This window comes from Budorcas taxicolor, chromosome 13 (genome assembly GCF_023091745.1).
Source record: "Budorcas taxicolor isolate Tak-1 chromosome 13, Takin1.1, whole genome shotgun sequence".
Taxonomy (NCBI): Eukaryota; Metazoa; Chordata; class Mammalia; order Artiodactyla; family Bovidae; genus Budorcas; species Budorcas taxicolor.
In genome coordinates, this window is record NC_068922.1 from 10293374 (window position 1) to 10320713 (window position 27340).

General features: G+C 47.4%; 1 protein-coding gene across 3 annotated transcripts in view; it reads right to left on the minus strand.

Moving 5' to 3' along the window:
* Positions 1-402: 402 nt before the first annotated feature.
* The window catches only part of KIF16B (kinesin family member 16B), a 294681-nt gene continuing 267743 nt past the window's right edge, over positions 403-27340 (minus strand). For all 3 annotated transcript variants that reach the window (XM_052650604.1, XM_052650603.1, XM_052650602.1), the window contains one exon: positions 403-1385. In XM_052650604.1, coding sequence (XP_052506564.1) covers positions 1227-1385 — 159 coding nt within the window. In that variant the 3' untranslated portion in view covers positions 403-1226. The remainder of the gene's footprint in view (positions 1386-27340) is intronic.

Consider the following 27340-nt stretch of genomic DNA (forward strand, 5'->3'; position numbering starts at 1 on the left):
TGCACAGGAATCTTCTGAAAGACTGAATGCAGGCCTGTTTTGTTACCCATTCATTTGTGACTTCAATCATTACTATAAGCACATCTTCTACAAAACAAATGCTAAATTATACATTGTGTATCTTTCCAAGCACATTAGATAAATTTTTAAACAGACCAGGAGGAATGATCATGTCACAAGCTTAAAATAAACTAAGCTACAGGGTGGATTCCATAACTTCATTTAATATTGATAGCAGCGCCACTTAAATCTTGAAAAAGCAAATACCTTTAATAAATTTTATGTGAATAGTTATATATTTTGATGTAATTATCATACAGGAGTGTGTACACATATAAATTTATAGGTAGAATTATATACATTTCAATATATACCATATATATCTTTTTTCTTCTCATATTTTTCTCTTTAGTAAAACAAAGCAGTTTTACTTGTACGTGGATGTACAATGCTACATTAAGTCCTGAGTGATTTAAGAGATCGTTAATAAACTACAGTAAATTCTAGTCTTGCAGCTTAAGATCCAGCAGATTCAGTAACAAAAATGTGAGCAAAATGTTTAAAAATATGCATTCAATGAGGAGCTCATTTTGTGCTTAGCAGAGAAAGCTTGAACATGCAGGACAGCCATTTGGTAAAAACTTCTTGAATATTCAAGATTGAACAAATATCCTATTTCAATGGATTTATAGAAGCTGATGTAACCTACATCCAATGTGTCAAGCATGGAAGACTCCAGTCGTGATTGGATTGAAAATCCCCTTTGCAGAATGTGAAATTCTGTGTAAACATCGGTGCTTAGGGATTATACAAAAAGTTCAGCCTCAAATGGGGAAAACGGAAAATACAATGAAATAATTTAAAATGCTTTTCTTGGGATACAGCCAGCCACATGGAAGGGATATTAAAAAAAATAAAGAGTATTCTGGTAAAAGGGGAAACCAGATGAAAGTCATTGGGGAGGTCTGACCAGCCACCCATCAGGGAAGCCCCAGGCTGGCTCAGCTCCAGGGGCCCAGGGTGACGGAGCCTCCAGGACAGACTGCACACAATGAGAAGGCCACATTCACCCAAGACGGGCAGGGACAGCCGCCACTCAATGTCACCGTGGCCAGCATGGCCCTGGCTCTGCTCAGGCACTCGGAGGAGGCGGTGAGGGGTCCAGGCCCCTGGTCGGGGGCTGCTCGGATGAGAAGGCACTGTGTGGCGAGGTTCCGTCTCCAGTCCTACCCTGTCCCGTGGCTGCTGTAGTCGAAGACACCCTTCTTGAAGAATGGCGAGAACTCACACACGGTGTGTTTGGACAGTGTCAGCCCCACCTTCTCGATGTGCAGCGGGGACGTGGCCGACTGGAGCATCACGCTGAAAAAGTCCCTGAGGTACCGCTGGGAAGAGACAAGAGGCAAAGACATGGTCAAGACACAGGCAGGGAGGAGTCAGCGGGGAGGAACGCCTAGAAACGACGCCCCTCCTGGCGTGGAGGGGCTGCCACTGCCATTAGAAACAGCGCAGGGACCCTCCTCTGCTGCCTTCCCCACATTGGACCCACCTGGGGAGCAGCCACGGCGTCCAGCGTGCGAGTGACACCTCTTGGTTCTGACGCACAGGACATGCTGTCTGCAGACAAGCCCGGGGAACGCTGGGCAGCGGGCGCTGGGGGTGGGGTCTGCTTTCCAGCACAGTGCTGGTAGTTAATACCCAGCTTTTTCAGTCAAGTCACATGTGCTAAGTCACTCCAGTTGTGTCCAGCTCTTTGCAACACTATGGACTGCAGCCCGCGGATTCATGTCCCCCCGCCCAACTCACTAACAGAAAGGCCACTAAGAGGAAGGAGAACAAAACTGCTAATGGTCTGCATGATGCTAAATGCACATTTTCACTCTTATTGACCGGGAGATTTCTGCAGAAACTAACGTCTCTGGCACTAAGATGTCCTTAGTCAATAATGTCAAGCAGCACGGGCCCTCTGTGCTCTGCAGCCTTCTTATACACGAAAGGAAAACAAACACTGCGGGCGAGAGGGTCCATCGCAAACACGAACATTTACAGGCCACCCAGCAAAGGAAGCTCTTGCTGAGATTAACGGCTCTGAACCCCGTGCTCACCCCAACCCCAACCTTTGCACACGTCTGTGGCAGCACTGGCCAGCTCTTCTGGCTCCAAACTTGTAAAGCTGCTCTGAGTCCAAGACACGGGCACCAGCAAGACGTGTTAATGGAAAAGAGAACCTGCAGAAATATTTAATACAGTTCCGGTACGGCAAAGGCTACCTATAACTGAAAATGGGGTGCAGGGGGGTGGGCATGCATCTACCAGGAGAAGGCCAGGGGTGCAGCTAACATCCTACAGTGCTCAACATCCCACAAGCCTCTGTGCAAAGAATTATTTACCCCAAATGTCACTAGTGACATGGATAATGAACCTGTGGCCTGGGTGAAGAAGCCAAACTCAGCTGGCTGAATGAATAACCCACCTCAAATTTACCTCTGAAAGAAGACATTCTGCTCAAGGAAAATCTGTTAGCTACTTTCTTAAAAGCAGTAACAGGGATTACTAATAATTAACACTTGTATGGTAATTTATAGTTTCTAAAAATAGAACACCTAACACTTTGTGTTTTATGGAAGTGTAACTGGAGCAACCCCACGTCCAAGGGGCGGTGGCTGCACGGGCACAGGAGGGCCTAGAGGAGCCATCCCACGTTGAAGGTCAGGAAGGGCAGCGGTGAGGAGATACCCATCATCCAAGCTAAGGAGCAGGAGCTGCGCTTTGCTGGAGCAACCATGAAAAGATACCCCACGCCCAAGGTAAGAGAAACCCAAGTAAGATGTTAGGTGTTGCAAGAGGGCATCAGAGGGCAGACACACTGAAACCATACTCACAGAAAACTAGTCAATCTAATCACACTAGGACCACAGCCTTGTTGAACTCAATGAAACCAAGCCATGCCTGTGGGGCAACCCAAGATGGGTGGGTCATGGTGGAGAGGTCTGACACAATGTGGTCCACTGGAGAAGGGAATGAAAAACCACTTCAGTATTCTTGTCTTGAGAAACCCATGACAGTATGAAACGTCAAAATGATAGGATACTGAAAGAAGAATTCCCCAGGTCAGTAGGTGCCCAACATGCTACTGGAGATCAGTGGAGAAATAACTCCAGAAAGAATGAAGGGATGGAGCCAAAGCAAAAACAATACCCAGCTGTGGATGTGACTGGTGATAGAAGCAAGGTCTGATGCTGTAAAGAGCAATATTGCATAGGAACCTGGAATGTCAGGTCCATGAATCAAGGCAAATTGGAAGTGGTCAAACGAGATGGCAAGAGTGAACGTCAACATTCTAGGAATCAGCAAACTAAAATGGACTGGAATGGATGAATTTAACTCAGATGACCATTATATCTACTACTGCGGGCAGCAATCTCTCAGAAGAAATTGAGTAGCCATCATGGTCAACAAAAGAGTCCAAAATGTAGTACTTGGATGCAATCTCAAAACGATAGAATGATCTCTGTTCGTCTCCAAGGCAAACCATTCAATATTACAGTAATCCAAGTCTATGCCCCAACCAGTAACGCTGAAGAAGCTGAAGTTGAACAGTTCTATGAAGACCTACAAGACCTTTTAGAACTAACACCCAAAAAAGATGTCCTTTTTATTATAGCGGACTGGAATGCAAAAGTAGGAAGTCAAGAAACACCTGGAGTAACAGGCAAATTTGGCCTTGGAATGCAGAATGAAGCAGGGCAAAGACTAATAGAGTTTTGCCAAGAAAATGCACTGGTCATAGCAAACACCTTCTTCCAACAACACAAGAGAAGACTCTACACATGGACATCACCAGATGGTCAACACCGAAATCAGATTGATTATATTCTTTGCAGCCAAAGATGGAGAAGCTCTATACAGTCAACAAAAACAAGACCAGGAGCTGACTGTGGCTCAGATCATGAGCTCCTTATTACCAAATTCAGGATTAAATTGAAGAAAGTAGAGAAAACCGCTAGACCATTCAGGTATGACCTAAATCAAATCCCTTATGATTATACAGTGGAAGTGAGAAATACATTTAAGGGCCTAGATCTGATAGACAGAATGCTTGATGAACGGAATGAGGTTCATGACACTGTACAGGAGACAGGGATCAAGACCATCCCCATGGAAAAGAAATGCAAAAGAGCAAAATGGCTATCTGCGGAGGCCTTACAAATAGCTGTGAAAAGAAGAGAGGCAAAAAACAAAGGAGAAAAGGAAAGATATAAGCATCTGAATGCAGAGTTCCAAAGAATAGCAAGAAGAGATAAGAAAGCCATCCTCAGCGATCAATGCAAAGAAACAGAGGAAAAGAACAGAATGGGGAAAAGACTAGGGATCTCTTCAAGAAAATCAGAGACACCAAGGGAACATTTCATGCAAAGATGGGCTCGATGAAGGACAGAAATGGTCTGTACCTAACAGAAGCAGAAGATATTAAGAAGAGGTGGCAAGAACACACAGAAGAACTGCACAAAAAAGATCTTCACGACCCAGATAATCACGATGGTGTGATCACTCATCTAGAGCCAGACATCCTGGAATGTGAAGTCAAGTGGGCCTTAGAAAGTATCACTACGAACAAAGCTAGTGGAGGTGATGGAATTCCAGTTGAGCTATTTCAAATCCTGAAAGATGATGCTGTGAAAGCGCTGCACTCAATATGCCAGCAAATTTGGAAAACTCAGCAGTGGCCACAGGACTGGAAAAGGTCAGTTTTCATTCCAATCCCAAAGAAAGGCAATGCCAAAGAATGCTCAAACTACCACACAATTGTACTCATCTCACATGCTAGTAAAGTAATGCTCAAAATTCTCCAAGCCAGGCTTTAGCAATACATGAACTGTGAACTTCCAGATGTTCAAGCTGGTTTTAGAAAAGGCAGAGGAACCAGAGATCAAATTGCCAACATCCGCTGGATCATGGAAAAAGCAAATGAGTTCCAGAAAAACATCTATTTCTGCTTTATTGACTATGCCAAAGCCTTCGATTGTGTGGATCACAATAAACTGTGGAAAATTCTGAAAGAGATGGGAATACCAGACCACCTGACTTGCCTCTTGAGAAACCTGTATGCAGGTCAGGAAGCAACAGTTAGAACTGGACATAGAACAACAGACTGGTTCCAAATAGGAAAAGGAATACGTCAAGGCTGTATATTGTCACCCTGCTTATTTAACTTATATGCAGAGTACATCATGAGAAACGCTGGACTGGAAGAAGCACAAGCTGGGATCAAGATTGCCGGGAGAAAGATCAATAACCTCAGATATGCACATGACACCACCCTTATGGCAGAAAGTGAAGAGGAGCTAAAAAGCCTCTTGATGAAAGTGAAAGAGGAGAGTGAAAAAGTTGGCTTAAAGCTCAACATTCAGAAAACGAAGATCATGGCATCTGGTCCCATCACTTCATGGGAAATAGATGCGGAAACAGTGCAAACAGTGTCAGACTTTATTTTTGGGGGCTCCAAAATCACTGCAGATGGTGACTGCAGCCATGAAATTAAAAAACGCTTACTCCTTGGAAGAAAAGTTATGACTAACCTAGATAGCATATTGAAAAGCAGAGACATTACTTTGCCAACAAAGGTCCGTCTAGTCAAGGCTATGGTTTTTCCTGTGGTCACGTATGGATGTGAGAGTTGGACTGTGAAGAAGGCTGAGCACCGAAGAATTGATGCTTTTGAACTGTGGTGTTGGAGAAGACTCTTGAGAGTCCCTTGGACTGCAAGGAGATCCAACCAGTTCATTCTGAGGGAGATCAACCCTGGGATTTCTTTGGAAGGAATGATGCTAAAGCTGAAACTCCAGTACTTTGGCCAGCTCATTCGAAGAGCTGACACATTGGAAAAGACTCTGATGCTGGGAGGGATTGGGGGCAGGAGGAGAAGGGGATGATAGAGGATGAGATGGCTGGATGGCACCACTGACTCGATGGACGTGAGTCTGAGTGAACTCCGGGATTTGGTGATGGACAGGGAGGCCTGGCGTGCTGCGATTCATGGGGTCGCAAAGAGTCGGACAAGACTGAGCGACTGAACTGAACTGACTGAATGGATGCCCAGTGGCTGAGTACTCTTCCAAGGCAGGGCCTTGGCACACGGAGTGCTGGCACACGGAGACATCTGTGAAACCAGCACCAAAGCAAGGTGACAGATGTTCGGACCATACCCAAAGGGGTCCTGCGTCACCCACCTGCGGGTTATCTTCATACTCTGCCTCCACCTACCTCTTCTTTTTTTTTTTTTTTTTAATTACTGTAACACCCATTATCTGGTGAGCAAGGCTAGTAATCCAGAGAGGAGACTTGAAAGCAAGGATTTTTAACTCAGACTGTTTCCCGTGTTCAATATTCTTAATTTCCTGATCTCATGGTAGTCGCTCAAGAAAGTCTCTCTAAACAAAAAGCAGGTCAAGGTAAGAAGGTGTCAAAACCAATTGCTAGAAAATAGACACCTTGCTCCAGGACTTATTTGCATCAACGAAGCAGAAGAGTACATGCCTTGATTTCTCTGGGGGCAGAAAAGCCGGGAACATCGACCTAGAGGGACCCGAGGTCCAACAAACACGGTTACTGGGAAATACCTCTCTGGCACGAGGGGGACTGGGGTCGCCCTGCGGGTGAGCTGTGACTGCACCCCCTCCGCGGGGTGAAGCGGGACCCGGGCCGTCACCTCAGCAGCTCCCTGCAGCCCACGCCCCATGGCCATGCTCGAGCGCAGACTAATGTCCACGCTGCCTGCCTTCCAAACGCTTTCTGACCGGACGGACGGGAACAGATGACGTATCAACATGTGTCATCATCAGTTCATGAAGCAGGGGCCCTTTAAAGGGCCAAGAAAGCCCGAAGGGATGAGGAAAAGAGAAGTAATAGTAAAAGCCAGAAATAAAGTGGAAAGAGAGGGTCCCGGAGATCCCCCGTCCCTGCCTGGGGAAGCCCCGTAAGAGCGAGCAAAGAAGCAGTCGTCGGCGATGGCGCTCCTTAAAATGAACACATCAGCACGCCTCCATGAAACCTCCAGAGAGAGGGATCTGATCCAGCTGATTCTAAACATTATGGAAGAGCTTTTTCTCTGCAATGAGTGTCTGCTCAGCAGAATCGGGTGGCCTTGGCTCCCTCTTCCTAGACCGCTTCCTTGGTCAAAGAAAGGCTGTGAGTAGGAAGTGTTCTTTGCGGAGACCTCGGGGTGCTCTGAAGTGAAGAGGTGACGTGTGGCCTTGGTTGCCTGTGTCCAGAGCCACAGGCTTGCAGTGGGCTGAGCAAGTTCTTTCTGGTGAGTGACGAACCCAAAGGACCAGGGCTGGGGCAGGGGACACAAGAAAGAACTAAAATTGTGGAAAGTGCCCGGGGTCACAGACAGCATCTCATTCTCTGTAATTCCCCACTGTCCTGGGCCCACTGCTGGGCTGGGGGAAAGCGCTTACAAGCAACCTTGATGACTAATATTGATGAGTTCATTTTTAAAAGTTGAAACATACAGAGAGAAAACAGCATCCATCATGGGTGTACAGCTTAATGAGTTTTCAAGAAGTGAATGCGCTGGTGTGCTGAGCACTGGGCTAAAAGCATTACAGCACTTTCAGAGCCCCGGCAGCCCTCCCATACTCCGTCCTCCAGGGTAGCAGCCACTCCGGCTTCCGGTGCCAGCCATCAGTTTTGCCAGGTTTTGAAATTGAAACCGACGGGATCCCACAGGGTGCACTCTTCTGCATCTGGTTTCCACCGCTTAACGTGACGCCTGTGAGACTTGTGCTCCTGGGTGCGTGCACCGTGGTCTGGTCGTTTTCACTGCTGCGTAGTATTCCACGTGCCCATACCCAGCCACTTACTGAGGAGGGGCCATGGGTTTGGTTCTTTTGTCTGAGCTTCTTCAGTAAGGAAATCGACTTCTGTGTAACGGTGTCAGGTGAATCAAGTTTATTACTATTCCTACAATAAAGAAGCGTTCCCTTAGGGCTTGAGGCCTCAGTCTAATGTACTAAAACCCTGCTACTGCATGTATGTCAATATACATCCTAATTATATATAAAACACATACTTAAGTACACACATTCATATTAATAAATTCTGCTGTCTGTGCTCCTAGTATTTTCCGCAGCACCTGTGGCCAAAGGGAGAAAATTAAAGTGCCTCCTGTCAAAGCTCTCTCTCTAATGTGGAGTCCACAGACACCCCTACCCTCCCTGGTGTGTGAAAATAAGTCCAGGAACTGAGCCACCTCCCCAGGGCAGTTTACTTTTTACAAAACTCAAGGACTCCGAGAGTTTATGCACTTATCAGGATCAGAGGGCAAAGTAGGAGAAGGATCTGTGAAATCCAATATCCAATTTCTGTTTCCGTCACATGGCTTCTCCATGAGAATCAGAAAAGCAGACAAATTTCAATCTCTGCAGCCACTGTTGTTGTTCAGTTGCTAAGGCATGTCCAGCTCTCTGCAATCCCATGGACTGCAGCACACCAGGCTTCCCTGTCCTCCATTATCCCCCTGAACTTGCTCAAACTCATGTCCATTGAGTTGGTGATGCTATCCAACCATCTCATCCTCCGTCACCCCTTTTCCCCAGTGCACTCAATCTTTCCCAGCATCAGGGTCTTTTCCAATGAGTCAGCTCTGCATGTCAGGTAGCCAAAGTACTGGAGCTTCAGCTTCAGCAGCTGTTAGGGATCACAGAAGGCCCGCAGGACACCTGGCTGCCCTGGTGGCAGGGTGGGGGGAGGTCACATCCAAGTCTCTGCTCTGCGAAACACCCCAGATCAGGGCTGCTGAGAATGGTGGCTGTACCTGCCATGGTTGGGAGACATTCCAGCCGTCTGGGAAAGTCAGATGAAACCCAATCTTCTTTCAGTAAGACTGCAAATCAGGACGTGGAACGCAGAGCAAGAGGGGGTCTGGGGGTGTCTTGAGAGTGAGCAACCAAGGAGATGGGAGGGACTGAGAGGAGAAGGCGCCCAACGAGAGGCAAGGAGCCAGCTAGGGGATGGGGAGAAGGGATGGGGTGGGGTCAGAGGTGGGGGCGGAGAGAAGAAGAGGGAGAGAGGGAAAACCACACACCACGCTGGGGATGGAGGACCATGCTGTTGCTGCTGCTGCTAAGTCGCTTCAGTCATGTCTGACTCTGTGCAACCCCATAGACGGCAGCCCACCAAGCTCCCCCGTCCCTGGCATCCTCCAGGCAAGAACACTGGAGTGGGGTGCCATTGCCTTCTTCAGGAGGACCATGAGCTGCTTTCAAAGTTGGCAAAAAAAGGTTTACAAACAATAGATACGTTAGACATTTATCTAGGTTTCCTTTAGCTGCTTGGACCTACACTGTAATATAAGGTGTTTTCTTATCAATGCTTTTGGAAAATCAAATTTAGATGACAAATCTTTATGGCATACTTCAGTACTGATGCACAGCACCTTGATTTCAGAAATTGTCTTTCTTCTACAAGTTGTGGGCATATATATATATGTATGTATCTATGTATGTATTTTTTAAGTCAATCTGCACATGGGCCTTGAGCAGGGTGGGGGGAGGCAGAAGTCACTGGGAGACATGGGCCCCCATGGGTCTGCTCCAAACAAACTGACCCCTCCCCCCAAAACAAAAACAAAATCCTGTAAGGGACCATGAGCTTTCAAAAGAGGAGGACAAGAGATCAGCAGAAGGATGAGGGGCACACAGATTGCCAAAGACACCGTGCACCAGGGTCCTGACTCCTTCTCTCCAAAGGGGTTCTTTCTGTCCTTTAACTTGTACTTGCCGACACCCCTGAGCTCCTTGGGAACGTCCCCCACGCGCACACACCAGGCCAGCCAGCAATCACCTCGGTCCTCTCACAGAGAGAGCCATTGATCAACAGCCTGCAATGCTCCAGGCACAGTAAGAACGTGTAATGGTCTATTTCATTTAAAGATCACAACAGTGTATGAGACAGGGACCATTCCTATCTCCATCTTCTCAGAGAAAAAAAAACCGCAGTCCAGGAGGCCTAAGTGCCGTCCTAAAGGTGACAGCGTGGGGTGTGAGGACTCACGCCCAGCTCTCCCGAGTCCAGAGACTGGTCTCAGTCCCCGGGCGCCGTCCGCAGCCCCCTCTTCTCGGGCTGACCCTCCTCTCTGGGCGCTGCCGTCTCACTGGGCCGGGCTGATGGCACTGGGTGTCTCACCGTCTGGCCTGACGGCACTCTCACGGGGACAAGGCGCAGGGTTGTCTAGAGTGAATGCTCCATGCAAACCTGGGGCAGAGGCCTCCTTCCTGTGATGCTTCTGCTTTTCTACACGGAGTCTATGCACCTCTGCTCACATTCCCAGACCTTCCTCACAGTGCCTTGCTGGGCACTGGTCATTTCTCTACCCACCCTTCTTCTGTTCCCCTTCCCAGATGACATTCAGATTCCCTCCTGAAAAAATACATCTCCACTCTTTGAGGATGGGTCATCTGGCTGACTCAGGGCAGAGGGCTGGTGGGCTCTTTGTCTTCCTCTTCTGGGATGGGCTCCTGTAGCTAAAGAGCTCATCAAGATACCACGTGGAGCCTGCAGGGATGTAGGGTCCTCTGGGGCAAGCCTCTCCCAGATTGCAGAGCTGCTGCCGTGGAGCATTTCAAGAGTTTGCATAAGAAACCCGGGGCGGAAGCAGGAGAGCTCTTGGTCTGTCCATTCCCAAGCCCACTTGCTCACCAGGACCAAAGTTGTTCCCTACTGTTTGCATCAACACCCCTGGGGTGTCAGCAGGTGCCCGTCAAGAATAAGAGGAAACCTCCCACTTACAACACACCCAGTTCTGGGGGGTGGGGGCCTGCAGTGGGCTCAGGACATCTGCCCAGGGTGCCTCTCTTAGGACAAAGTCTGTCCTGGGAGGCTTTCACATATACCGTCTCAGATGGGTCAACCCATGTGAGAGGTCCATTCCCAGCCAAGCATTCAGCTGGAAGACTCCCGCTCCAAACCCAGATACACACAGGGCCAATCTTTAAAATTCAACACCATTTCAAAAGTCAACCACTAAACATTATTAATCTTTTGAACCAAAAAACACAGGCTAATATGGTCTGTTGGCTGTGTTAATGAGTTCTGAAAGGCGAAACACACTTCCTACAGCAATACAGGGCAATTCAGCAAGAACTTAGTCGATTATCTTGGAGCTTTAGCCTGGTACCTCAATCAATCCACTGCATTAAGGGGGAAAAATGAAATATAATGTGCTGCTACATGCTACTTCACTTTATACACTTTTGATGAAGGTCTTTATATTAACACGATTCATGTGTGACCTGTAATATGATTTCAGTGTCAGCTCCGGCTAAAACGAAAAGTACTTAAGTTCCTGGAATAACCTGGGCAGAAGCTGGACTTGAAGTAGCTTCTGCTGGGTTTTTCCTTTCAACTCCGGAGCTTCTGGATGAAACGCTAGTCTGTTCAAAGGGAGGACCTCGTGCTCTACAGCTCATCTAGGCAAAATCTTGGGAGGTCAGAGGGACATTACATGGTGTGGCCACTCTTATCTCGAGGCCATTCCCCTTTCAGGTCTGGAATCTGGAAGGAAGGGCAAGTCTGAGAACAGGGAAAGGAGGGAAGGTGTGTGGTACCCAGGCTCAGTGAAGGATGTGAACACGGAGCACGGCCAGCATGTGGAGGGCTCAGCCTAGGGAAGGGCAGGGTCTGAAGGAGAATCCTGGGGGCCTTGAACCTGGCTGTCGGGTCTGCAGGTATCTGTGTGAAGCCTTTCCGGGCTCAGGAGCTCCTATGACCCCTGAGACAGTCTAAGGAGGAGGAGGACAGGTGTCTGCATCCTCTGTTTCCACATAAGAGATCTCAGGAGACAAGGGCAACGACTGTAAGAGACAAAATGACTGGCTCTTCAAATTCGTGAGAAAGTCCTCGAAATTCTCAAGGCAAGTCCTTTAAGCCCGTAATGTTAAGGTATAAATGTAAATGTGCATGCAGCCCCTTTCTTTGGGGCTGTCCCCTCCCCGCTTGTGTAGGCTCAGAATTTACCCCGACTTTCAATCAGCCGCCACACACGCATGTGTGGGTGTGTGAGTATGTATGTGTGTGTATAAGATGTGGGAATGAGAATAGGGCCTCAGAAGCATTTGAAAGACTTTACCTTTTTTTATCTTTTGGCTTCCTTCCTTCCTTCTATTTTAATTAACGGGGGGATAAAATCATGACCATTTTATGTTATTAAAAAGTTTCTGCTTTAATAGGGCTCACGGCTGTAACTGCAGCCTACTGCTTATTTCACGGGTGATATTTCACCCCAGCTGTGTCATCTGAATGATTTCCCGGCCATCTCATTGTTGTGGAGCTCTTTTCATTTTACAAAATTTTAACACCAATCCATAATTTAATTTAAAGTTATTGAAATTATTAAAATTGAAATGTTCTTTAAAAATGTGAAAGCGCTTGAGCCACCTTTCCACCATGACATATTAACAGAGAAGGCAGTTCAGTGGCATTCCTCATTTCCAGAACTCATTAGCCATGGTGGCAGCTTAAAGACAACTCTCAGTCCAGTTGACTTAGAGGTCTCATTTACCTTGCAGTACTTGGAGAATTAATCATTGAATGATGGGCTCTGAAGATGAATCTGGCCTGGATGGAGACACACTGGGATATTTCTAGACCCCAGAGAGGTCTGGTCACCACTGGCCACGTGTTATGAACCAAGCCAGGCGGGTTGATGTTATTCACAGTCAAGTCTTCCCAGTTTTAAACTCCCACACATTCTACTCTGAACACCTCTCTCTGGCTATTTTAGGAATCCTAAAATTTGTCTCCATTGATCAACCATGCTGGGTTCCTTTCCCAACATGTCTCCGAATGTCCTCCATGCTCTGATAAAATTAGGACAGTTTTTGACAAGCAGCTTACTCAACCACTGCACAGGTACTGCACACCTGCTCCCCACGAAGTGACATGGGCAGTGGGCACGTGGGTGTTGACAGACACAGAGCCTGCCCTCCTAGGGCACCTGGCTGCCCATGCCATCTCCTCATGGTTCAGAGTCCTTCTTCCTGGTGCTGTGCTTCCATCCTCTAAATCCTGTTCATCCTTTAAGGACTAAATCAAGGTTTATTCTCTGTTGATCCCTCTCTCTTCAGACCCCATTCATGAACCCAACAAACAAATGCTTAACTGAGAGCTTTCCTCCTGGCAGTGCTGCTGGGGATTCAGTAAAAGACAAGCTTCATGTCCATCCTGAGTAACATGCAGGCTTTTCAGGGAGATTGGACAAGAAAAGCAGGAGTTAAAATATGGCTCCAAAAAAAAAAAAAAAGGAATGAGATATGAGATACTTCTGGAGCGCCTAGGAGAGGCAGCCCTGGGGAGTGGAGACATTATGCCAAGACCTGAGAGGTAAGAATCAAGCCTGTGAAGACACTGGAGAAAGATTCTGAAGGAAGCCTGTTCCAGGCAGAGGGCAGAGTGGGTATAAAGCCTCACAGTGGGGTCGCAGAGCTTGGGGCATGGCCAGTGGTCCAGCAGGACTGGACTGTGCTCTATTTAGCATGGGGGGGCACTTCTGCACTGCCCACCAGATGGGTTCTCAACCAGGCCTTAGACCAGGGGTCCAGCATGTATCCTGCCAAACGCTCTTCTCTCTGAACCATGCAGTCCTGCCAGGACAAGTCCTGTGACTTGCTTTAACCTGGAGAGTGGCCTGGAGGTAATGCTGAGAGTGAAGAGGTCACCTTGCAGGTTCTGGCGCCCTGGCTGAGCCCAGTCTTCAGTGCAGCCATGATCCAAATGCTGCCACATGCACGTGCCCTGCCCTGACCGTGACACGTGGAGAAGGTGAAGCGCCCGACGGAGCGCTGCCCACGCTCCAGAATCACAGCCCCATAGGCAACAAGACAGCAGTCTCCTTAAAGCACTCACTTTTGGGGTAGGTTATTACTGAGAGATTACCAAAATACACATATTGGGGAAAAGGCAAGAGGTGAGGGAATAAATGGTATTAGTCAAACCCGAACAGAAGAAGTTTCTTTGTTTTCTGTTTATGATTTATGACTAGCCATAAATTACAATCCTATTCTACTTCACGCCAACCTCTTCCAACCCTTTCCGTATTTCTAATGAATAATTCTGTCTTTGCAGGTACTTCTTTCCTACCCTAGGTTTTAAAGTAAATACTTAGAATAAGTAGTCATCATTTGAAATATGGCATTTATTTCTTGATGTTAAATAGAATTCTGAGAGCTCCCACTTAAAATTCATCAGGGTGAAAATGTTAGTCTGTGATTACAGAATCCGAACTATTCATTACAGCTATTCAGAGAATCTTCTTTATGAGTTTAATGACATAAGCATATTGTATTGAATTATTGTGGTACTGCATCAGTCAGACTCATAAATTTAATATACTCAGTCTGGTTCACATATTTTAATAAAATCTAGCAAGCTTTAAAAATTTTATAAGGGATGTGCCTTTCAAGTCCATGTGATATGCAATTTTTATCAGTTGACATTTTGGCTTGGGGTATTAAGTAGCTTCAATGATCCTGATGACCCAGCCAGGTCGAGCAGCAAGGTCAGGGTGAAACCCCACAAACAAACTGTCCACATGAGAAAGCCAAGGTCTGCTTGAACTGAGAAGCTTGTTGAGCCTTTTTCCAGAGCACAAGTCAACAGCGGTCCCCTCTTTTCGGCTTCCAGAGCGGAAGAGAGGAGTCAAGTGTTTGGTGCACCTGGGAGCCAGGAGTGATGGAGTCTCACGGGCCACACTCTCAACTTTGTTTGGTGAAAGCAAACTATGCCAGGACGCTGAGAGAAGCCCTGCACCCAGGGCTCACTCTGGTTCTCTGACTTCTGTTTACTGGGTCTCTGTAAGAGATCGGTAACCGGCTAAGGACAGATGCAGAGCAACTGGACCCCCTCAGCACAGAGGTGAGGCTGGAAGAAAGCCCTGGAGACACAGCGTGGCCCGTGGGCTCACACGCAGCTGCAGTCCGACTCTGCCCTGTGAGCCAGCGCCTCAGGCCCTCGGCTACCCTTCAGCCACCGTGCTGGGCGTGGGGGCATTACCGCACAGGGACAGAGAGTCCCTGAACTCCTCTGCTTCCTCACCCGACTGTCTTTTAAGGACCAGAATATTAAATGAGCTACTGTCTGTAAAAGCACCTGGGGCAGGGCCCGATTCACAAGGAGACTTTATTAAGTCATCGACGCTATTATCTATACAGTTTGGTCCTCTGGAAGTTGTTGGGCAAATCTGTTAACTCTCTCTCCTTTTACATGGGCTGAAAGCATGGAAGTATTTAATGTTTTCCCCTTCAAAGCAAAGTAGAGGACAGCAAGAATCTGGAATATTTTTTCCCCCAAAGTGTCCTAGTCACTGGAAGACCCTTTATTTCAAGAGTTGCTTGAAAAGAAGCATGACTTCATGTGTTTTTCAAAATGGGGAATCATATTAAAAATAAGCTTAAAAAAAATCTAACTATAAGGTAAATTAACTATCCCCTGAAAGATCATTTTGAATAATAAGATTATGTAAAGTGCCATCTGGGGAAAAAACAAACTCCAAGCCCTATTCTTTTGTTTCTAGGCTCATGACTGCTCCCAGCACGGCATAGCCTTCAAAGAGGTTCCTGACATCTGGAAAGAGAAGGACTCCTCCCAGGGACCAAGGTAACTGAGAGACTGAACTTGCTGTGTGGCATGTCCTGGCTACAAGGCACGTGAAGAACTGGTCCCCAAACACTTGAGAATTACTGGCACCCCTAAGCTTCCACCCCTAGTGCAGCCCAGGAACAGGGTGCAGTGAGACACTTTGAGACCCTGAATGACAATCTCGTCCCTTTCTACCAGCTGTGCCTGTGGGTGAGCAGGACGATCCTTCCCTTCCAAGTCTGACCTAAGGTCTTCTGTATAATCGATGGCACATGTTCCCTGGACGGCCTTGAACTGGACCACTGTTGAGTAACACTGAGTCCCTGAATTCAGGTCCAGGGCGTAAGCTCTGGAGACTCTGGGGGAAGTAGGCCCACTGCTCCTTTTTTGTTCTTTCGGCCAGGAGCCCCTGATGATCCCTGAGGGACTATTTGCCTGACAAATTATCCTCCCGCCTTGGGAGTTATGTCTCAGGGTCCACATGCTGCCTTGCACCCCAGGAGGGAGCCACAGTCACGTCCCAGGTATGAAGAGGACTGTGGCCCCGAGTGGTGGGCCTGTGACCCTGCCCCACAGAGAGGATTAGCTGGGACGCTGGACTATCTGCTCCACTGACCCCCTCACAGGGACTGAGGTTTGGTGATGACGGGGAAGGTGCAGGCAGGGAGAAAAGCCAGACCAAACTTCTCTAAATGCACCATCTCTCATTTTCAAAAAGGGCAGAGTGGGTCTATAATTCATATAAGGAAATGAAAATAAATTCCTTTACCAAACAGATATCACCTACAGAGTCAAGCATCTCAATGAAAAATATATATACGTTGAATCCGTGTGCTTCCTGAAAGACACACTCAATTAGATGACTGACACAGAGATGGCCATTAGGTAATTAGATCTCAGACAAAAAAAAGGTGTGGGTTTTCTTTCCTTAGGACCTTAGCTTGTAGCAAAACATCATGGGTTTAAGAGGATCTTCTTTCTCTCAAAGGGTTTTACTTATTTACTATAGAGAATGAAGTCTATCCAGCCAATTTATAACTCAAAGTCAAACTTTAGAAAACTTTACTACTGTCCTGGACAGCTCCTATAACCTGAGGAGCTCCTGCAGAAGAGAGTGAAGGATGCTGGCGACCCAGGGCACAAAGACACACACACTTCCATGGATACCGGCGTCTGGCTGGGAGAAATGCCAAACAAACCCCAAACTCTGTAAGCATCAATCTTTCAGTCGTCATGACTTTTCTTATCTGTGACTGTTTTCAACTGTGGGGCAGGGCAAGCAGTACAGTGCAAGTTAAAAGGGACTGACAGGATGTGGGTAAAGAGACGAGCTTACAGATCAAAAGGAAACCTCGCCCGTTAAGGAGCCCTGCGGACAGCAACAGGGCCATTTAATCAAAGAAACAGGGGCCTAACCTGACATCATCCACAGACTCTGCCACGAGGAAACTGCCTGGCAAAGTAAGAAGGTCAGTTTATGGGGACTGTGCTGTTACTTGAATTTACCCAGATTCTTTCTGATGAGGAACTGCAAATAAACGCAATTTTGTGAACCTGAAGATGAGCACTATAAATGGAAATGGAAAAGGGAATCACGACATACAGCAAGAAGCATGAATACCCCAGACTGTGGAGACAGAACAGAGAGGGCCCCTCACTGCCCGCAGCACTCACCAGCGTCTTAAGCACGAGCCTCACCTCGATCCCTCAGCTGGCTAAACAAAATCCACTGAGAAAAAGATGATGGCTTCATCTACTGCCATTTCCACCTCTGATTAGCAATTTTTTCTTGATTTCAATAGCAGTTTCTTAATTTCACTTATAAATAATATGAGACAGGTGATCTCAATTAGAAAATAGATTAGAAAAAGTCTCTTTTATTTTTGGTTGCCTGGAATATTATAGATGTAAATGTAAACACTTTGCAGTGAACTGCTGGGAATAAAAATAAGCCTGTCTAGAAAAGGATGAGAGCTTTACATGAGCAAACAATAAAGATAAAAACTGTATGGAACCTGAACAAACTGATGTTCTTCTCCATTTGTTCCCCCAAAATACTGTCTCAAAGTGCTGCAACTACACTGATTCATTACCGCTATGAAAAACGCAAGTGGTAGGTACGGAAGAGAAAACGACTGCCTAGGGAAAACAAATAACCAGTAGAGTCCTGAAATAAAGATGCAGGTTACAAAGGCGACAAACGAGGTTTGCGGGCCCAGGACGTGGTGAACACCTGTCATCTAAGGAAAGCACAACTCACTTGGCAGACAAATCTGAATGAATGGGGTGAAGGGGACCGAAGCATCTTTAGGAAGGCCTCATGCCGACTGCGCGGGGGTTTGTAGGAGAGAACTGATAATTTGCCAGTGTTGATATCAATAGTGACCAGAGAACTTTATGGAGACAGGACAGAGACAGTGGCTCTTAAACAAAAGCACAAAAGATTTCTGATCCTGTCTTTTGGGCTGCCGCAGCAGAGGAAATGTACGAAGAGGAACTACACTGACGCATGGAAATACACAAATCAACAATTTCCGGAAGCAAGGCCTCCAGGTTTATAACATGAAAAGATGCAAAAGTAACCAGCAGAGCTTTAAAGCAAAGGATGACAGGGTGAGAGGGACCACGTGGCACAGAGTTTCTCAAACCTGCAGGGAAGGACCAGCTGAGGGAGGAAGGGAAGGAAAGCAGAGCGGAGGAGGTGAGGGGAGAATCAGGCCAGGAGGCTCAACACAGGCAAGTGGGACTCCAGGAAGGAAAATCCTCAGAAGAGGAAGCAATCACAAAAATCTCCCAGAGATGAAGGACACGAGATAAAGTCCACGCAGGCAGAGGCCCAGAGAAGGGAGGGGCTGCTCACCAGAGAAGACCCCCGAGCACTCCAAACTCTGGGGACAGAGGTGCACAGAGTCATGACACAGAGGGCTGGGCATCGAGATGGCTTTGACCCGCCTGCCACCAGCACTGGAGTCAGAAGACCGTGAAGCAAGCCCCCTAAACTACAGAATGAAATGGTTTCCAACTAATATATCCTGGCCAGCCAGGGGCGGGTGAAGAACGACCTCATCAGACATGTCTCTAGAAATGCGCCTCCTGTGTGTCCTTTCTCAGAAAGCTCCTAGGGATGTGCTCCACTGAAACAAGGGAATAAGTCAAGAAACAGGAGAACATGGAGCACAGGAAGGGGAAACAACCTGAGGGGGTGCAGAGGAGGATGCGGGTCAGGGCGGACGTGACCCAGGCTTCTGTGAGCGCGTCCATGACTCACCGATTCTACAAACTGTACACATACAGAATAGGGCAACAGGCTCGCACATACACACTCACACACACACACACACACACTCACTTTCTCTCTCTCACACACACACACACATGAACGAACAGCAAAATGGTCAGAAAGGGTATATGCCCAACCCATAAAAGCAGCGTGAGATCCTCTGAGAGCAAAGACTGGGGTCACTTATTTGGGGGTGACCTTGAGGCTTCTCTGGTGGCTCAGCTGGTAAAGAATCCACCTGCAATGCAGGAGACCTGGGATCGATCTCTGGGTTGGGAGGATCCCCTGGAGGAGGGCATGGCTCCTTACTCCAGTATTCTGGCCTGGAGAATCCCCATGGACAGAGGAACCTGGTGGGCTACAGTCCATGGGATGGCAAAGAGTCGGACATGACTGAGCAACTGACACACTTTGGGCATGGAAGCAAAGGGGTGGGGAAAGCGAGAGAGAGAAAAAAAAGGAGAAAAGCCACACAGGGGCTGTTGCTGAGCAGGTCACAGCCATGCACATACGGCTAGGCTGGGTCCTGCTGGGGATGCTGAGAAACACAAACACTGTGCTTCCAATCACCCTGGAAGGGAGGGGGAGCCAGCAGGCTCCCCATGGAAAGATGTGCAGCCTCCCTGTGGGGTCCCTCCAGCGCCTCGCTTCCCTCTGGTTCCCAGCCAGGCTGGGTCCTCCTCGGCTTTGGAGGAGGCTGGGGGAGAAGAGCTGAGAGACCCTGGGGACACTGCCTGCACACGCTGGACCTGCCGGGCAGGACCAGTATCACCTGGGGGCTACGGGGTAGGGAGGAGCACGTATCAGCTGTGGGATGGGCCTGGGGGGGATGAGGGATCTCAGCTGGGACTGTAAATGGGGGGTACCCACGCTGGGAGCCGGGCATTGCGTGTCAGTCTCTGCCCCTGGCCCAGCTGCTGCCCCCACCCTGACCTCGCACCGTGACTTCAGCATGTGGTTTTCTGATGAGGACTTTCTGATTTCACAGCAAGCTGACTCATTACTTTCCTAAGGCTAAACAGTCCTTTTTAAAGGAATTAAAATACAAGTTTTATTGCAACCTTAGGTGATAAGAACTCAGGCGAATGGGATTTCATGCACTGAGCCTAAGTGAATCTATCAAGTGACTGCAAAACATTCAGATGAGAGAGGGGCCCACGAGTCCCCACCTGCCAGGCTGGACTGTGACAGGTTGGTGGGAGAAGTCGAGATGGCTGTGGGCACAGAGCCCAGGGCCTGGGCTACACTGCAGTCCTTCCACGGACTCCTGGGCTTCATGCTTTCACAGGAGTGGCCTCGTGTTGTATTATATAACTCTATCTATAGAATCATAGGACTTCCCTCATAGCTCAGCTGGTAAAGAATCTGCCTGCAGTGCAGGAGACCTGGGTTCTATACCTGGGTCGGGAAGATCCTCTGGAGAAGAAAATGGCAACCCACTCCAGTATTCTTGCCTGGAGAATCCCATGGACAGAGAAGCCTGGCAGGCTACAGTCCCTGGGGTCACAAGAGTCAGACACGACTTAGTGACTAAACCACCACAGAATCATATCTATACACAACACTGATTATCTCTAAAACTGACATCTTTCTACACACCTGTCAGCTATTCAGCTATAACCTCTCTACCATACCTATATAACTCTAACTACGCCAATAATCATATTCACATAATATAATCTACAGTTAAATCTCTGTATCCTATTGGATGAAGGACAGAGACGCCTGCCCATGCTGCAGTCCACGAGGTTGTGAAGAGTAGGACACGACTTAGCGACTGAACAAGAACAAGATCCCACTTTATCTTATTTGTAATTAGTAACATATCCACTGCATGTCTCCTCCTCCAGTGAGGATTACCAGGATGGTGATGCAGCTACGCCATCATCATCAGGGGCCCTAAAGGACAACCTGGCTCCCAAGAAGGGACTAGAATTTTACTGGGACACCCCTTTATCTACACTCAGGACAATGTGTACACTGGGGAAAAGGAAAAAGCAGTATTTCTGGCAGAAATGAGCAAGTGGAACTGATGACTCCAAATGGCCACTAACTCCAAAACCATTTTAGTAACTTGGTGTCCCCGGAAGGAGGCAGGTTTTCTTTCCATCATCCAGCACAGCTATTCTCTCCGCGTTAGCTGCGTTTCTGACACTCCCTGGGGCCGGGAGCTAATTAAGTGCTTCAGTTTAGAAGACCATCCCTCCCCATCCCTGCTGTGCTGCAGCAAGTGTGAGATGGAAGGGATGGCAAAGAGAAGAGATGAAAATGGCGTTTCATTCTGCAGGGTAAACGGTGAGGTCAACAGGGGCCTGGAGCTCACAGCCATTGAGACGGCTGTGGGCACAGAGCCCACAGAGTCCAAGCGAGGCAGGCTAGCTTCCCCCAGGCGCGGGCGACAGGAGGGAGGCTAGGCCACTGGCTCCACGCGTCACTGGGGATGCCTGCTTCTGCGTCAGAGGCCATGAGACATGACAGAGAAGGAAACAAACAGGGATCCCTTGCTGTATCTAGGAGGAGAGCAGGAACAATCCTCCAGCCATCGTTTAATTCTGTAATAGTCAAGCCTCATTTCACTTTGCTTTTAAAAGTGACCCGGGAAATGAAAAACGTTCCATACTGAACTCCACAGCGGAGCAGGCCCAGCTCTGAAGCCCACCGTACTGGGCTGCGCTGCGACCCTTTCATCTGATGCTACTTCCATCAAGAGGAAAGAGCCGGAGAATCCCCACTGATTGCCAAGCCCCAAACGCCTTGTGAATGAGGGTGGAAGCTGGGAAGAGGACAGATGTTAAGGATTTACTGGGGACTGAGGTGGGGTTCTCACTGGGACTGATGTGAAAGAGTATCAGAAGCCTCAAAAATGGAAACACTGCCACTGCAGCTGTATCTGGGGTGGACAGAAACGGCCCCTGCCACGGTTAATCCTATGTGCCGACTTGCTGGGCCACGAGGCGCCCAGATATTTTGTTGTTGTTCCGTCGCTCAGTCGCATCTGACTCTTCTGCAACTCCATGGACTGCAGCACGCCAGGCTTCCCTGTCCGTGGGATTTCCAGGCGAGAATCCTGGAGTGGGCTGGCATGTTACTCCAAACGCTATTTCCGTGTGTCTGAACACACACAGCCTATTTCCGAGGCTGTTTCTGGATGAGATGAACATCTGAGTCAACAGACTGGGTGGAGCACACGGTCCTCACTCACGTGGGTGGGCCTCATCCAACAGGCTGAATGAAAAGGCGGCCCCTCCCCCGAGTAGAATGCGTGCCTGACTGCACTGAGCAGGGACAGCGGTCCTTCCCGTCTCTGGGTGCGAACAGTAACACCAACATGCAGGATGGAACGCACTCCACCAGCTAGCTCCCTTGGTCCTCTGGCCTCAGCGGCTGGACCGCTGCTCTCCCTGACCCATGACTGCTGACTGCACATATTAGGACCTCCAAACCCCAAGCTAGTGAAATGCTAAAAAAAAAAAAAAAAAGCACTATTTCAGTGTCATCGACTGTGTGTAGAAATGCAAAAGACACAAATATGTGTAAATATATGAATCTCACTGTCTGGTTCAGATGAATGCTGAGGGTCTTGGGCACCCATGCTCACGTCATCACTGCCCTCGGCTCTCACTTGTCGCAGTGGTGAGCCACACTGACTCCGCCCCTCGTGTGTCTCTCTAATCCGCCCACTTTCCTCCACGCCAACAGCCATCACGCCCTCCTTGAGGCCACAGTCACACCTTGTCTGGAGACAGTAACAGCCCAGCCACCGTTCTTGCTGCCTCCGTCTCCCCTGTTCCCTCCATTCTCTCCAGGGTAGTCAAATGTCAGCCCTCCTCTCATCTGCGTACAGGGCTCCGGGGGCCTCGCTGTCCTGTGGCTCAGGTCCAAAGTCAGGAACATGGCTTTAGGAACTGGCTTTTCCTTCCCTGTCTACATCCACACCAGTCTCATCTTTCCACGGCAGACTCAGATTCCTGGATCCCATCCCAGTCTCACTGAATCAGAATATACTAGAACACAGTCTGAGAATTTGGATCTTTCAAGAAGCTACTTGAGATAAATTCAAAGACTGGCCACACGGGTTTGGGGGCAACTGCTTTGGGAGCCACGTTCTCTAATAACCTTGGAGGTGGTACACGATTGTCTGAACAGTTACTTGATAAGTCGTCTCCGCTCCGACAGGACCATGAGCTCCTTGGAGGATGGGAAGCACTCAACTGACATGTGCAAGACAGGCCCAATCGTGCACAGGAAGTGGTCACGAGCATGGGCAGTGACTGCCATGGTCAATGGATTGCTTTAACACAGACAGCAAAGACCATCAAGAGGGAGACCATGAGACATCACGTGCCTCCTCTGGGATGCGAGGGAACAGCAGCACCACTTCTACAGAGTTTCTGCCCCAGAAAATTAGACTTGAATTCAATCAAGCCACTCAATCTAACAACTGGTTGAACTGTGGTGTCGGAGAAGACTCTTGGGAGTCCCTTGGACTGCAAGGAGAGCAAACCAGTCAATCCTAAAGGAATCAGTCCTGAATATTCATTGGAAGGACTGATGCTGAAACTGAAACTCTAATACTTTGGCCACCTGATGCGAAGTACTGACTCACTGGAAAAGATCGTGAAGCTGGGAAAGATTGCAGGTAGGAGGAGAAGGGGATGACAGAGGATGAGATGGTTGGATGGCATCACTGACTTGATGGACATGAGTTTGAGCAAGCTCTGGGAGTTGGTGATGGACAGGGAAATCTAGTGTGCTGCAGTCCATGGGGTCGCAAAGAATCAGACACGACTGAGCGACTGAACTGAACTGAGAGGCACATGGTGGATGGCACTATGGGATGCAACCAGCAAAACCTCCAATGTGAGAATTCCCTGGATAAATGACATAGTTTCATCAACAAACAAATGGAGAGAAAACAAGAGGGAAGGGAAATCTATAGATTATAAGACACTTTTTGAAGAGATCCATCCTAAAATATTTATGGATAAAATAATATGATGTCCCTAGTGGTTCAGTTGATAAAGAATCCCCCTGCAATGTAGGAGACCAGGGTTCAATCCCTGGATTGAGAAGATCCCCTGGAGAAAGGAATGGCTGTCCACTCCAGTATTCATGCCTGGAGAATTCCATGGACAGAGGAGCCTGGCCACGGGGTTGCAAAGAGTTGGACAAGACTGAGCGAAATAAGCACACAGTATGGTGTCTGGCATTTGTTTTTTAATAATCCTGTGAATGTGTGTGTATAGTGACTGAGGAAGAAATGAAATGAAACAGGTCACATGCTGACAGTGATGAAGCTGGGTGATATGAGAGAGTGCACTGGGTTTATAACATCATTCTTTCTGGTTTTTTAATAGACACTGTCATAAAACATAAAGCTTAACAAAATGTCCAAGCCATCAATCTCTATCTCATGATATCTCAAAGTTCCTTTAGTGTACTGAAAGCTGGAGATGGTTATATATCCTTTTGCAGAGCAGAAATCTGCTAATTTTACAGGCTGCATCCCTTGATTCTAAGAGTTCTGTGAACACCTGCTATCAACAAACCCAACACTCTTAGTAAAGGCGGTTTCTCTTTGGAGCCAGAATGGGTTGCACAGGATTGCCAAAGAAGGCCCTCTGCCCCAAGGAGAACCAGGGCCATGTCCTGGAAAGAGGGTGATCTTCTCTTCTACACAGACATTCTAACTTTAGCTTGATGCTAAAATTAACATACTCAAGTCCTTCCGCTTCTTCACACTAACTTGACAGCAGATCATCTCAACTTTCCTGTCTGACCAGATGAAGGGGAACTTGGTTTTAGTACTGTAGAAAGTGGTAGAAAGAACAGAGAAAAAGGGCAGAGGAAGGGGCAGCCTGTTTTCAGATTTCATAAGTGACCCTTGAAGAAACAGTCTTCACATATCATACCGACAGTGTAATTAAAAGTCGCAACAGGTCACTTAGAATATCCCAAGTGATACTACGAGGCAGGTGAACGGGAAGGCCCTCTGCACCAAGCGTCAGTGAGGAAAAGCCTTTGTGGCGACACATGAAAATTACAGGGAAAGATAATCTTGATGCCTGTCAATTACATCAGTCTTCCCCCAGTGCTCTCACCTAGCTCATGCTTCTGTGTGATTACAAGAGATATCCTTTTTTTCCCTCACTATTCAAATGTTTTAATTTTGAAACGTTTCTGTATTCAAATGTCTCAATTTACAAAGGTGGTCTGTGCTGGGTGGGCACCTCATTGATTTGCATATTCTTAAAATCATTGATTCATAAAGACAGACGTCTAACCTTGAGTGTGGAAAGAACAAGTGAATAAAAATGGTGCTTGGCAAAGATAGATAAAATAGCGACTTCCAAATTTCAGAGTAATGAGTGAGTCACTCTTAATGAAACATACATTATTATATGCTTAGCCGTAGAGAAAGTATGTATAAAAATATAACTTGTTTAGATGATGATCACCTTCCTTATAATAATTAAACCTCAAACTCTTGAGAAAAATGTGTACTAGAGCCACATTCCCTCACCCACTCACCTACCTACCCACCCATCCATCCACCCTTCCCTCCTCTCTTGAGCAAAGCACTTAAAGGACAAGAGAAAAATAAGAGGATGGAGGGAGGACAGAAGTGAAAGGAAAATGAAGGCAGAAAAAAGGGAAAGGAAGGAGATTACCAATGCTTGAGGACTACATTTATAAAAAAAATTAATAAAATTCATAAATAAACTTTGTTTTTCAGGCAGGTAAAGGTTAACAGAGAAGTAGAGAGGAGGCAAGACTTCTCATATCCAGCTCTCTACACACAACCACTATTAACTTCTCACACCAGGTTATATCTGTTATAATTAGGAACCTACGCAGAGCCATCACTGTCACTCAAAGTCCACAGTTCACGTTAGGGTTCACGCTTGCCTATTCTATGGGCTTTGACAATGTATTAAGTCACGTACCCACCATGACAGTATCAAGCAGAGCAGTTTCACGGTCTTAAAACTCCTCTGCATTCTGCCTATTAATTCTTCCCCACCCCGACCCTTTTGCTGGGTCTGCGGTTCTGGCTTTTCCAGAGTGTCCTATGGTTGGACTCATACAGTACGCGGTCTTTTCAGACTGGCATCTAAGGCTCCTCCAGGTCTTCTCAAGACTCGATGGCTCACTTCTTTTCAAGGTTAGTCATATTTCACTGTCTGGATGTACCACAGTTTATTTATCCAGTCACCTCCAGAAGGACATCTTGATTGCTTCCAAGTTTTAGCAATGAGGAATAAAGCTGCTATAAACATTCATGTGTGGGTTTTTGTGTGAACATATGCTTTCCACTCATTTGGGTAAACACCCATGATTTCAAATGCCAAACTGTATGGTAAGAGTGTGTTTAGTTCCATAAGAAACTTCCAAACTGTCTTCAAAAAAGTGGCAGTATCATGCATTCCTGCCACCAATGAAGGAGTTCCCGTTGCTCCACCTTCTCACTGGCATCTGATATCCATGGAGTTTTGGATTTTGGCCGTTCTAATAGGTGTACAGAGATAGCTCACTGCTATTTCAATTCTGCATGTCCCAACTGACAAACAATGCTCGTAAATGTCCCGCCTATATTTGCCATGGGTACATCTTCTTTGGTGATGTGCCTGTTCGGATCTTCTCCCTGCTTTTTAGTTGGGTTTTTCATTTTCTTATTGTTGAGTTTTAAAAGCTCATTGTGTGTTTTGACTGAGTCCTTTATCAGATGTGTCTTTTGCAGATATTTTATCCCCAGTATGAGGTTGGCATTCTCATGCTCTTGGCGTTGTCTTTCTTAGAGCAGAAATTTTCAATGTTAGTCAAGTCCAGCTTATCAACTGCTTCTTTTATGGACCGTGTCTTTGTCGCTGTATCTGAGAAACCACTGCCACACCCAAGGTCATCTGTGCTTCCTCCTGCATTATCTTCTAGGAGTTTCAGTTCTGCATTTCACAAGCAGTCTGGATTACGGTAGCTTTTGAAGCCTGGGTGGTGTAGGTTCTCCAACTTTTTCTCCTTCAGTGTTATACCAGCTATCCTGGGTCCTTTGGTTCTCCATCCAGACGTGAGAATCAATTCGTCCATGTCCACAAATAACTTACTGAGGGATTTCACTGAATCCACAGATCAAGTTGGAAGACCTGATCCTCTTGACAATATTGAGTCTTCCTATCCATAACCATGGACTATATCTTCATTGGTTTAGTTCTTTGATTTCTTTCACCAGAGATTTTATTCATCAGAGTTCTCTCCATATAGATCTTATACGTATTCTATTAAATTTTTACCGAAGTATTTAATTTGAGGTCCTAATGTACATTCTGCTGCTGCTGCTGCTAAGTCGCTTCAGTTGTGTCCGACTCTGTGTGACTCCATAGATGGCAGCCCACCAGGCTCCTCCATCCCTGGGACTCTCCAGGCAAG